This window comes from Cinclus cinclus, chromosome 8 (assembly GCF_963662255.1).
Source record: "Cinclus cinclus chromosome 8, bCinCin1.1, whole genome shotgun sequence".
NCBI classification, from domain to species: domain Eukaryota; kingdom Metazoa; phylum Chordata; class Aves; order Passeriformes; family Cinclidae; genus Cinclus; species Cinclus cinclus.
In genome coordinates, this window is record NC_085053.1 from 24853339 (window position 1) to 24865916 (window position 12578).

Here is a 12578-nt window from a genome sequence, read left to right on the forward strand (position 1 = left end):
TAACTTTTCAAAAAGCTTTGACTCCAGAACCTGTTACCAGTGTGTGTGAGTATACACACATACATAGATGTTTTATGTATATTTATATATGCTTTTCTTTATGTGTGTGTGACAGATCAGACTACACCAGAGCTGCAGCAAAGGCACTATGCATGGAATTCCTGCTGTTCCTTAGAAATACCAACATTTATTCACATCAGTGATGAGCCCAGCCAGCATTACAGAATGGAAATCTGACTCGGGTATCCACAAGCCATAAGAATGAAAGGCAAACCAAATTTTTCACAACTGCACCAGTCACTGGAATAATCTCCCCAGGCAATGTTAGATCTCCCAACACTGGACACTTCTAAGATGCAGCTGGACAGGGTGCAGGGCCACCTTGCCTAGCCTCTGTTTCTGGCAAGAAAGGTTGGACCAGATGATCCTTGAGATCCCTTCCAACCTGGTATTGTATCTGTGACTGAAATATCTAAACCGTAACTGGCCCTGGTATTTGTGTCGAAAAACCTCTGCAGCTGCATCACCTTAGTGGTGGTGAGAGCAGTGCTGGGCACTATACCTGGGTGAAGATGACATTGAACATGAGCCACGTAATTCTGGGATCCTCTGGAGTTAACAACCTTGCTTCACTCCCCAGAATGATTTACTGAACTGCACTGAGATACAGTTCCTGTTCAACAACTATAGAGCAGAGACAGCTGCAAGTATCTCACACCAGCACCTTCTCCAGAACATTGACAAAGCAGCAGCTCCTCCTGGGACTGCCCCTGTGACACAGGTGACACCAAGCACAACCCCAGGGCTCCGGCTCTGCAGACAAACATCCCACACAGCTCCAGCACCAAGGATGGTGTTCTTACCTTCACAACCTGTGTGCTGCAGGATGAAAGGAATGGGGAGAGGAAATCTGTCCAGAGTATTGCAGCTTCTTCTCTTTCCACCACATCACCACATAACTTTTAGGCCACAAGCCTGAAACTGCTGTTCCTGTACTTGGCTAGTACAAGATAAACTTTTCTTTGCCTCTTAAAAAATTGAATCAACCCATAAAAAGAGCATGTAGGGGGTTATGATTGCTCTGTTTTGTATTCTTTCTGTAAAATAGCCAAGAAGAGAGAAAGCAAGTTAATTTTCCCACAATGCATAATTCTAAACAAACATTTTGCCTATGCTTAGCCCGCAATGAAAGTAAGTAGGTCCTGAGGTTTAAAAAAAACACAAGATAATGGAGCACAGCCCAGTCCTACAGAGTCATGATTGAATTTGAGTAAACAGTATGCAGAACTTTACCACAGTGCAATGCAGGTATTTATTAGCTCTGCTGCTATTCATAAATCTTGGAGACAGGGATTGACTGGGCATGTCCTTAAAAGAAAGTACTTGGATTTTTTTTTTAAACACCTGAAGGAAACCTAGATAGCATCTTTAAAAAATATTCTATGATGACAAATCATTCAATTAAAACACTTGCTGGTACACGCTTTGCACATAATCTGCCACCAAAATGTACGTGCAGAAGGTAATGAGAAAAGAAGCAAGTTCATTTCTAGTCTGTTCAGGTTGCCCAATCTCATTCATCAGTGATGTTGCCAACCATTACCCATTTTCCTGTAGAGCAGTAAACAACATGACTCACCTCTTTATCTTCTCCTCTTCCTCCCAGAGGGGGAATGGTGTTGAATGCGTTGTTTCGGTCATTTCACATACATTTGCTTTGCTGCTGTGTTTTTATGCTTGAGAAGGCAAAAAAATGCATCTTGCAGGTGGAACTGGAGGCTGAGTGTTGTATTTAAACTCCTGGGAGTGCATTCTGCATTGTGAGACTGACCTGTAGGAAAGCCTTGTCTCATGTGGAGAAGCATTATTTGATGCCTCTGTTGGGCCAGAGGCACACAGGCTATCAGCCCGTGAGCTTTTAGTGAGCTTTTAGTCTTGGACCCAGGCCACAGATAACTAAAAATACTAAAACACTCAATACAGAATGTAATGCCAAAACCAATGTGAAATGGGAGGAAATGTTTGATATGATCCTGTTCTACACTGCTGTATTTCATAAAATGCTGTTTCCTAAGCCAAGTTTTGAGGTGTAAACAGCCTGAGGCCAGGCAGAATCAGAAGGGGGCAGTCCTAAAACCATCCATCCCTGGTGGCACGTGTGAAATGTGGATGGCAACTTAACTGTGTGTCAGTAAGCAAAGCAGGCTCCTATGACACAGATGGAGCTGAGCAATCTTTGTGTGTTTCCAGATCACACTGTGACTTCATCAAATTCTCTTCTATCCAGAAAAGCTGTGTCCAGGTTCAGCTCCAGCCCAACATCCTTCACCCAACAGGTCTAGCTCACCTTGTGTTATTTACAGGAGCTGGGAGCTGATGCAGTTGCACCTGATCAGACCTCAGCAGGAGCTGCTGACTCTTCAGCCCCTCTCCTCCCTCAGGTCAAGAGAGACCTTGCAGACAGGGATTCCACATAGCAGAGCTCATGATAAAAGGGATGCCCCTTTTACTGCCCTGCCCTTCCTGCCAGCACCACTTTTAGGTGACAGCATTATTCCAAGGGGCACCATGGCTGCTGCTGCAGACATCCAGGAAACTGAGTAGGAATTTCTGTCCCTCCTTGGTTGCTGGCAGGAAAACACTAGTGAGAAAAAGAAATAAAGTTTGTAGGTTTTATGATAAAGGTCCTACCAAGTGCAGAAAACTTCTGCTGTCGGAGTAATTTTTGTCTTTGGGTAACAAAGAGCTGATTGCAGCAGTTGGCTAAAGCTTGTGCACAGAGTGGGTTTCTCAAGCATTTCTCAGACAATTCAGTGTTTGAACCAGAAGGAACTACTCCTGCAGTTGAGGTGTGGACTATATCTGTCTGCAGTCATGCTTCAGTCTCTGATGTGCAATTCAATAACAATACCTGCTATTTTCTGCTAAGTGAGTACCCAGAGGTGAGAACTCACACATTTGTGCTTTCCTTGATCCATTGCATTTGGGACTCCAGACTGATGAAGCAATTTACTGTCCTGCAGAGCTGCTCCAGGCACCATGCAGCAGCTTCTGGAGGAGCAATGAAAAAACCAACCCAGCATCAACCTTCCAACCCAGACCCCACAGGGTTTGGGTCCCTGCCATGGAGAAGCACCAAAATGAAGGAACTGATGAGCAGAGTGATGTTGGGCAACTGCAAATGTAGCACATAAAAAAACTTACAAAGAGACAATGTACCAGACCTTCCACTCATCTTCTTCTCAAGTGAATCCATACTGTTACAGACCATAAATCCTCATTGCATAAGGAAGATGATTATTTGTTATGGCTTAGGAGCCAAAGAGCCAGAGTGAAACACCACAGTGAACTACAAAGCACTCACTGAAGCTGGAGATCAGGTCCACAGTGTGACTGGTGCTGGTGTTTGAGAAAAGATGACTATGAAAATCTTAGGAAGGTTACGAAAACCTTAGGAAAATCTTGGGATTTTCAATGCTGCAGAGCATCAGGGAAGTTGGCTGAGTATCACACAATACATCCTTTGTGTGATGTATCTAAGTTGTGGGTGAAATTTCAAAGATGAGAAATGAATCTACACTCAGGATTGTTCACTTTCTGCAAAGTACAACTTATGCTAATTTTCACATGGCATTGCTTGCTTAAAAGATGCTAAGGCTGCCAAAATATTTGAAAAGGACACAACAGGAAGAAGAGGCATCATATGCATGAAGTAGAACAAGAAACTTTTTTTATTCTATACAAAGAATGACTGAATTTTTACACTGAAGTTTTGATGTGCGGCATGTAAATAGCATAACTGTTTATACTGAATTTTATCTGAATCGAGAAATTTATTGGAACTAAATTTATCTGAAAAAGTAACTTTAAAAATGCATTATTCATCTTTAATTTTTAACTTGCAAAGACTTTTATGAAGGGTATCTATTTTTAAGACAATGCAAGTTTTCCTTGTTGAGGAACTGGTGGTTCTGTCTCCTTGCATATTAATCTACAGTTATAAAACAATTTTATTTCCTTTGAGGAGGCAAAAGCAGAGCTATAAACTGTCAATTTTCTTTTCTGCTGGGAACAATCACTTTAGAAAGGATCTTCACTGTGAGGTACATGGATATTAATCTTCCTGACAAATGTCTCCATTGGAGAAAAAGGGCTGTCAGAAGGCCTCCCATCTCCACCCATCCAAATGGGTAATGGGGAAGAAGCTCTTTCAAAAGGGAGGTAGAAGTGTGCCCCAAAACCCCAGAGGCATACAGACATGGAACTAGCCTGGAGAACAGCAAACACAAGGCAAAGCTGTGGTACCACTGACTTCCCCAGTTTTCCAGCAAAGCAGGAATTCCACGGCAGCGTTGGAAAGCAGACTCAGCTCATTGCTGTATTCTCAAAACCCCTTACACAGAAAATCTCCCAAAAGATCAATAAAGAGCAGAAGGATAAAGGGCTGTCCTTTGTGCTGAGGGAGTCTGCTCCATCCCCAGCTTCCTCCCACAGGGAACATCTGCCTTGACCAACACAGACTTCTCAGCTTGGGAATCCTAAGAGCAGTCACTGTAAGAGGGGCTGGACCATCACAATAACTTCTGTATGGCTCCAGCCACTGCATGTTGCCATTTCCTAAATGACCTTCAAGGACTTGTACTTTCAATTTGACATAAGCTTCAGATCATGTTCATTCTGACAAAAGACATTTCCTAAGAACCTCCCATTGTCAAAGAAGTGATGCAGTTTTATGCCATCACCACCTTTCTCCCTGCAATCCTCAGTAAATTAATTCAGCTGCTACAAGGAGCAGACCTGACAGGAAAACCAAACTAAAGAAAAAGTCAAGGTACCTGCATAAGGGAGACCATTCTTTTCACCAGCAGGTTTCTTACAGAAGCAAAAATCTGACTGGTAGAAGCTGGTAAAGAGAAACTTTCTGTGCACAACTAGAAATGCCCAGGATCCAGAGCTCCTCCCTGCTGTGAGATTTTCTCACACCATTCCAAGTAAGCAGGTACTGGGAAAAAGCAATGCTTCCTTCTCAGCTAGCAGTATGGATCCAAACAAACATTTAGAACTAACTGAGGCTAAATCTGGAAATCTTAAAGTTTTGCTGTTTGTTTTTCTTTCAAATGTTCCCCTTTCACTAAGCAAGCTACAACATAATGTTGCAAACGCAAGAAAAAGGCACATGATTGAAAAATGAATTACACAGATGTAAGTATTCAAAAAGCCACTGTTGGAATAACAATATTTTTCAGGGTTATGGTTGGTTTGAGAGATTTTTTGCCATGTTATTACACTAGACAAATGTTTTATGCATCATCTTCAAAATTTTAAGTTATTTGGTTTTTCATGGACTTGAAAGAAAAGGAAAAATAATTCTAAAGTGTCAGTAATTTTCTGCACAAAGTTTGCAACAAACAGAACATCAAAGAAGAAAATGTTACGACACTGCTGAGGCTCCACAGTGCATTCCATTTTCTGGGGCAGATTTGGCTTGGTGCAGGGCAGCTTGAATTCTGAAATGTGTCCTTGTTTCCATGGAATAATTCTTGTAGTTTTGTCTGAAACAAAAGAAGATCCACTCCGATGAATATATATTTTTAAAACATTTCTAACTTATCTTTGTATTACTGTTTTAAGCAAAACAACAGTAGACAGCAAAAAATCCTTTCTGCACAAGCTCCTTTGTTGCCTACTCTAAAATACAAGGCATATGTTCCTGGCCAAACAATGCAGCTCTGTGTTCTTTATTTGTAGTTCCACTGTCTGGCAATTAACAGAAAAATATAACTTAATAAGAGATTGAATCTGGTCCACTCAATCAAAATATTGAGTCCATATTAATTATCTGTAAAAACCACTTAAGCAACCACTTAGTTTACATTCAGAAATTAGAAATTTTCCCCCCCTCTCAAAGAGTAACTGACAGATTTTAATACAAATATTGTCAGCATTTAAAAAATTAATTTTAATAAGGCAGACTCATTTCAAGAAAGTAAAGAGGAAGGGCAAAAAAAAAAAAAAAAAAAAGAGAAAAAAGAGAGAGAGAAAAGGGAAGCTGTCCTGATCCAGAGGAGGGAAACATCCCATCTCCATCCTATGTTTGCCAACAATGTGAATTCTGTAGGAAATGAAGGAAGGAGACAATTTGCTGCTCCAGAGCTTGGAAAGTGGACACACACCAGATTCCATATCAGCTTTTGAGGAGCAATTCACCATCCCAGGGAAAGGCAGGATTTGCACCACACATCTAGGGCCTAGCTCTACACTGTCGTCTGCCTGTAGTTTCCAGTAGTTCTGTCATGCTCTAAAGGGTTACTGGAAGTTTCAAAGAACCTGTATTTTCATGGAAAAGCATATATAAAAAGAAGAAAATTTGCCCCAGGACCACACAGAAATTGCAGATCCTACTTAGTAGGAATTAACATGTCAGCTCCTACAGGATGGATACCGAATCCAGATACAAAAGAGGATTAGACTATGCTAATTTTCTTGAAGAAGGTATTTGTCATCTTTACACAAACATAACATTAAATATTAACCTCTGTGTATCTTAACAGCATTTCAGTTCTAAATTCATAATCCTAACCAAGCATGACAGTATGGTATCTGTCTGCGGCAGTGCCAGTCCCTTGGTGAAAACAAGGAATTCCATGCCCATCCTACACCAGCTTATAATTTAATGTATGCAACACCCAAGAGGCTGACTGAGAAAAGGAGGTGGCCGTGTTCTTCTGTGTGCTGATCTGAAATCCCTTGGAGTTTTTCCTTTAAATGGAATAGATTTTGTCATGCCAGGCCTGTACTCCTCATGAGTACACTGATATTCTTGTTTGTAGTTTACAGTCATACAAATAGAAATATTTCCATGCATGACCAAGCCAAAACTGTTTATCATCTCATCCCACTCTTTCTCCCAGAGCTGAGGATCCAAGCCAGCAGCAGGACGTGGATTTAGGTCAGGCAAATCAAGCGTCACGCACCAGCCGAGCGCTCGCCTGCGCTTCTGCCAACTGCAAACTGAATTCTGCAGCCCCAACCCCACCAATGCCCTGCTCTCCCTCTCAGGGCTGCTGAGACATTCAGTGTTTGTAGTTGAAACCCAGAGCATTCTATTGCCACAGGTAGAAACGTAACAGCTGCACCTGTATTTATGACTGACTGAAATACGGGAGTTTGTAATGAGGGTGGTATGGGTTTTTTTGTTTGTTTTTTTGGTTTTTTTTTTCTGTGTTAGATTTTTGGTTGCTGTTGTTTTTGTTGTGGGTATTTTTTTAATATCATTATAGTTTTCAAGAGTTCTTTGAGCATAGTGAGTCTGAGAAGCAGCTTTCATACCCTGGGGACAGCATGTTTTTCAGAGCTGCTGCCTGTTAAGCCAAACACCTTCTCCTGAGAGGACCCAAGACACTCAAGAGCTGCCAGGGAAAAGTGCAATGGCCAGGCAGCAATGACAGAAGTTCTGGCTGGAATCAGCAGCTCCAGATCATTCATTTCTAGATCTCTTATTAAGAGAGATTTGAACAAAGGAAATGGGGACAGGAGAGGTGGGTTTTGAGGCACATGCAGCCAATTGAAACACTTTCTATTGCACTTTGCTATAATGTAATTTTTGCTGTTCTTGATGTCTTCCATGGGTCTACAGAGAACCAGGCTCAGAAGCACAGGAGATTAAGGATTGCAATGTTTTAATTTTTGTGCTGACAGGCTTTTGGCATAATCTTTGGTAGGCTGGATTTGCTGCTCTGACTTGCAGAGTTGCCTGATTTGGACAAAAAGCAACATAAAAACTCTATCTGACCTCTCTGACCCAGGGGCAGGCATCAGTTTTGCAGCTGTCACACCTGTGGCAGTGACTGTGCACATCTGGACTCATTCAGGATCCAGGCAGAGGTGAGCTACCCTGGATGCTTGAAGAGGGGGAGAGTTGTTTGGGTTGGATTTCGTCCCTCCCCATAACTGCCAAAATTTTGGCTCAGCAGAGAAATAAAGGTTCAAACAGAGGCAAACCACATATTTTGTTAATTTTATAAAAAAGAACACAGACAATCAAGTCCAACTTCCCATAAACCTTCTTTGCAAGAAAAAAATAGTCACACAAAACAGTAAAAGCAGGTGTTTTAGTTGCCTTGATGCAGATGAAACAAAGCTACCATGTGCAACCTGAAGCATTATCTTAAGTGTATTTCATCAAGGAAAGAAACAGGCACTGCTGGCCATCAATTTAAGTAATGGTATTTTAGCTACAACACAGAGCTTTGATTCAATTTAATATATTTTTTATATGAATAAGCAAATAGACTACAAAGATTATTATCCTGTTACACATGGATTATTTCTTATGGAAGCCTTTGACATTCCTAATAAGATACTTGATTTTTTTTGGCTCTTTTTGCAATTACAAGACTGAACAAATGTAACACCTACCACTGGAAAGGTCCAAACCAAAACTAAGGCATGCATGCTCCCATTGGGAAAATGAATGGAGTTTCTACCATATTAATTAAATTATTCTGCTTCTTGCTAACCAGTAAAACACCAAACTGATCCATCAGACAACAACACAGGCTTTTCACCTACTTTGCTTTTTCCAGAAGTTTTATTGCTTCTTCTCTTCTATCCTGGTCCAGGTACAGTATTGCCAGCTCCAGCAAGGCATTTGGAATTAGATAATGGTCATATTTTATCTTCTTCTCACTGTATTGGAAAATAAATAACCTAGAGACCTTGAAATGATATATTGTTTCCCTCATATAACAGCTCCAAACACAAATAAATAGGAGATTAGCTAAGATCAGAAGGAGCAATCAATCTCTATTACGACACTTGTCATGTTCTCTACCCAAAGCTCCCTTCTGGGTTATTAAATGTGTATTTTGCATAAGCATCCTACACAGTATGTATAATCTCAGGATTAGAAAATAATGCCTTTATGATCAGGGAAGTGTTAGAAAAGATGATAATATCATGAGCTCTATCCATGTGAGCTGACAAAAAGAGGTGCCCATTCACCTTATGTGCAGAAGTTCCCAGTGCAATCCTGCTCCCACCTGTCTCTGCTGAGTACATTTGGTTTTTTTGGGTACAGTTTCCTCATGACTGGGAAGAGGAATGGGGCAATAAAAGCTAAGTGGTATCTGAAAAATTTTGTGCACATACAGTCCCCCAGAAAAGCAGAAAGCATCTCAATAAAAAATATTTAAAAATAAAAATAAAAACATAAGATTTGAAATGCTTCAACTCACAGCTAACAACAGTGGAAATTAAAATCCTAATATCTTGAAGCAAGCACTAAAGATACTGCAGTCCTCTCCCTTCTATTCATATCATGGTTGCATCTCCTCTTACTTGAAACTCAAGAGCTCTCCTACATGCCAGGTATGAAAACTTACTTTAAATAGATGTAATTAAAATGGTCTTCTGCTTCTGAGATCTTGCCCAAATGCTTGAAGCATAATCCCTTTAACAGCTTTATCACACACCGGTCATCTGCCAGTAGTTCTGTAGCTGCAAGAGGAAGTAAATGGCACATTTTAGAAAGCTCCAGAACACAGGAGACTTTTCTGCCTGTAGGGGAACTTTTCAAAGGTAAGTGTGAGTACAGTCTATCTACTGAAACACAGGAAAGAACTAATTGGTGAATTTAATTTAATGCAGAGACAAACTCACATCAATCTTTTCATAAATTGATCAAACTTTGTCCAAATGTTGGGCTGTTCCTTCCCTCTCTACTCCCACTGAATTCCAGGTCTTACTGCTCTGACACCTAAAAACTAATTTAAGGTGTCCATTTTGTGAATACTGAAGTCCAATTTACAATCTCTCAACCCTCTGCCTTTATTACCCCGTACAGCTCTTCTGCTTCCTGACTTGTACTCACATGGCCTATTCATAGACAAGAATTTTGTCAATTTTCTACCTTCATTTGGCTAAATAAAAATATGTGAAAATTTGCTACCTGTGCCTCACACCTTACCATACCCTCTTTGGAGTTTATGCTTCTGAGAGCCCAGAGTCTTTCCAGCTTTGCCTAGTTCAAAATCCTTACTATCAACACTCTTTCTCCATCAGAAAATTTCTGCATAATACATATCAAGAAAACTTCTGGGTGTTTCATATCCAATCCTTAGAGGCAGATTACTCTTAAAAGTTTACAGGCAAAATCTTCAGCTTGGTTGCTCATTCCAAAATTCATTAAATATGCAAAGTCAAAAACTGCAAGTCAATATTTGGAACAGGCAACACTTTAAATTGTTGGCATGTTTAAAATATATCCCACTTTTCAGTTACATGTCCTCATGGTGTTCTACAAACATGAATCTGCTACAAAGCCCTGCAAAATGTAGCCTTAGCCACAATTTGCCAACTTAAAAAAAAAAAAAAAGGAACAGAGAAATAGTTCACTTATTTTAAAATGATGAAACAAAATGGGTAACAAAAAAGGTAAAAAGTTCAAAAGCCTTTTTCTAAGATGTCACCTTCACTGAAAATATTTTCCCATTCTCTTTTTCAATTAATTAAAAATAGATAGTTTTAGCCAGCCTTTCAGGCAACCCTTTCAAACCTTGTGCAACTCACTGCACAGAAGTCAAAGGCCCTAGAAAAGACTGCAATGCAGTGTTTTAGCCTATATTCTTTTGTCAATATTCTTCTGATCCTTTTGCAGGAAGGTTGCATATAATAGTAATAAGATCAAATATTGGTCAAGGAAAAAATTCTGAGAAATGCTGTGCAGACTGCTTGCACACCCACAGGAACTGGGAAAGACTGACAAGAAATAAACATCAATCCAATTTTCTAATGGATAGCTAATTAAGAAACTGACAGAAAATGTGGTAGCAGAGCCTGTTTCACTTCAATCCCATATTGTGCTCATTGACAGGAAGGCCATCCCCAGTGTACTGGATTTCTGCAGCACACTGGTGACACCAGAACATTCAGCCCAAAGGTCACTCATAAACTGACAGCACCTTTGAAACAAAATACCAACTCCTGTCCTATTTCTGCTTCAAAATTGAAGATAACAAAATCTGAGGATAACAAAGTTTCAAGACCCAAATAATCAAGTCAATGCACATGCTGATTTTGATCTAGCAAAATAAACAGATCTTTATCACATGTCATAACCCATTCCTAACACACCTGTGGATGGAAAATTGCTTGCTATTATTACAAGTTATTGCTGCATTAAAAATAAAAAATGATTCCTACCTGCATAAACAGTTTATGGTTTCATTATCTGTGTTCCTCCTGTGACCCAATTAACTTTACTAATGAGTGTGCCTCTATTCATAGATAATATCTCTAGCTATTGCAGTGTAAAATAACTACTTAAATCCTACCACTGGTTACCTGAACTTCTTGCCAGTGCTTCTTCTGCTTCATTTAAAGTCTCTAACATGCCTTCTGTTAAGTTGGGACATTTTCCAATTACAGCATAGCCATTCCAGATATACATCATTTCCTGGGGTCAGGGAGAAATGACAGCACTGTTAATTACAGCACTGGATAAATGTAGTTGTCAGATACTTTCAGTTTATCTCGGCATGATGAAACAGTTACAGGTTCCTTAAATAAAGTCGGTTTGTCAAAATGTATTTTCACTGCAACTGAAAACTTGTTACACTGTTTTTTAGACCAAATTAGCCCAGGAAGACACCTCAAGAGCCACTTAGTGCACACAATGCAAAGGAAACTGCTTGAACAGAAAGCAAACATATTCTCACTTACAGAAGAAGCAAGTACCAACAAAACAGATTTCAAACATTCATGGCACATGGCTAATTGTCCCTTCATTAAGGTCTCTTCTTGTTTTTCAGTTCTATCCTAGCAAAGGCAGTAATACCCATAAATAACTGCAATGTACTGCTTCCACAGAAAAAGTATGAAATCTCAGAACAGCAAAACAAACGAAAAAGAAAACCAAACCCTCTAACCTTTCAGTTAAGTTTCAAACAAAGCAACAGATTTTTAAATCTGAACTGTAAACCTCTTGCATTCCTCAGGTTTGTTTGATGTTCCCAAAGAAAGGAACTTCTTTATTATTCAACTGTCCTTAGAGTAAGTTTTTTTAAAAAATATTGTCTGAATTCCTATTTGCTATCAGGGTTCTTAGAGTATATCACCAAATGTGCCCATTGCTACTACCAATCACAAAGGGAAAGATGAAAATACTATGTAGACTTACAACTGGCCTTCATGATGTATTATTTAATCATAACCCCACGAAACAACATGAGTTTGAAGGGACCCACCAGGATCACCTGACTTCAGTCCAATAGTACCTCAAGAACCCCACCCTGTGCCTGAGTGTGTTGTCTAAAAACTTCTTGAGCTCTGTCAGGCTGGTGTTGTGACCATTCCCTGGGAGCCTGTTCAGTGCCCAACCACTCTCTGGGTGAAGAACCTTTATCTAATACCCAACCTAAACCTCCCCTGACACAGTTTCATGTCATTCCCTCAAGCCCTGTCACTGATCACCAGAGAGAAGAGATCAGTGTCTGATACATCTATTCTATTTATTTACATGACCATATCTACATGTATTAATTTAAAGCATTTGGGTAGAATTTACATACAGAACAACT

General features: G+C 40.0%; 1 protein-coding gene across 2 annotated transcripts in view; it reads right to left on the reverse strand.

The window, feature by feature from the left end:
- Positions 1-5249: 5249 nt before the first annotated feature.
- TTC39A (tetratricopeptide repeat domain 39A) overlaps positions 5250-12578 on the reverse strand; it is a 32791-nt gene continuing 25462 nt past the window's right edge. For both annotated transcript variants that reach the window (XM_062497016.1, XM_062497015.1), the window contains exons 14-17: positions 11344-11455; positions 9384-9498; positions 8572-8688; positions 5250-5552 (exon numbers count right to left, since the gene is read on the reverse strand). In XM_062497016.1, coding sequence (XP_062353000.1) covers positions 5432-5552; positions 8572-8688; positions 9384-9498; positions 11344-11455 — 465 coding nt within the window. In that variant the 3' untranslated portion in view covers positions 5250-5431. The remainder of the gene's footprint in view (positions 5553-8571; positions 8689-9383; positions 9499-11343; positions 11456-12578) is intronic.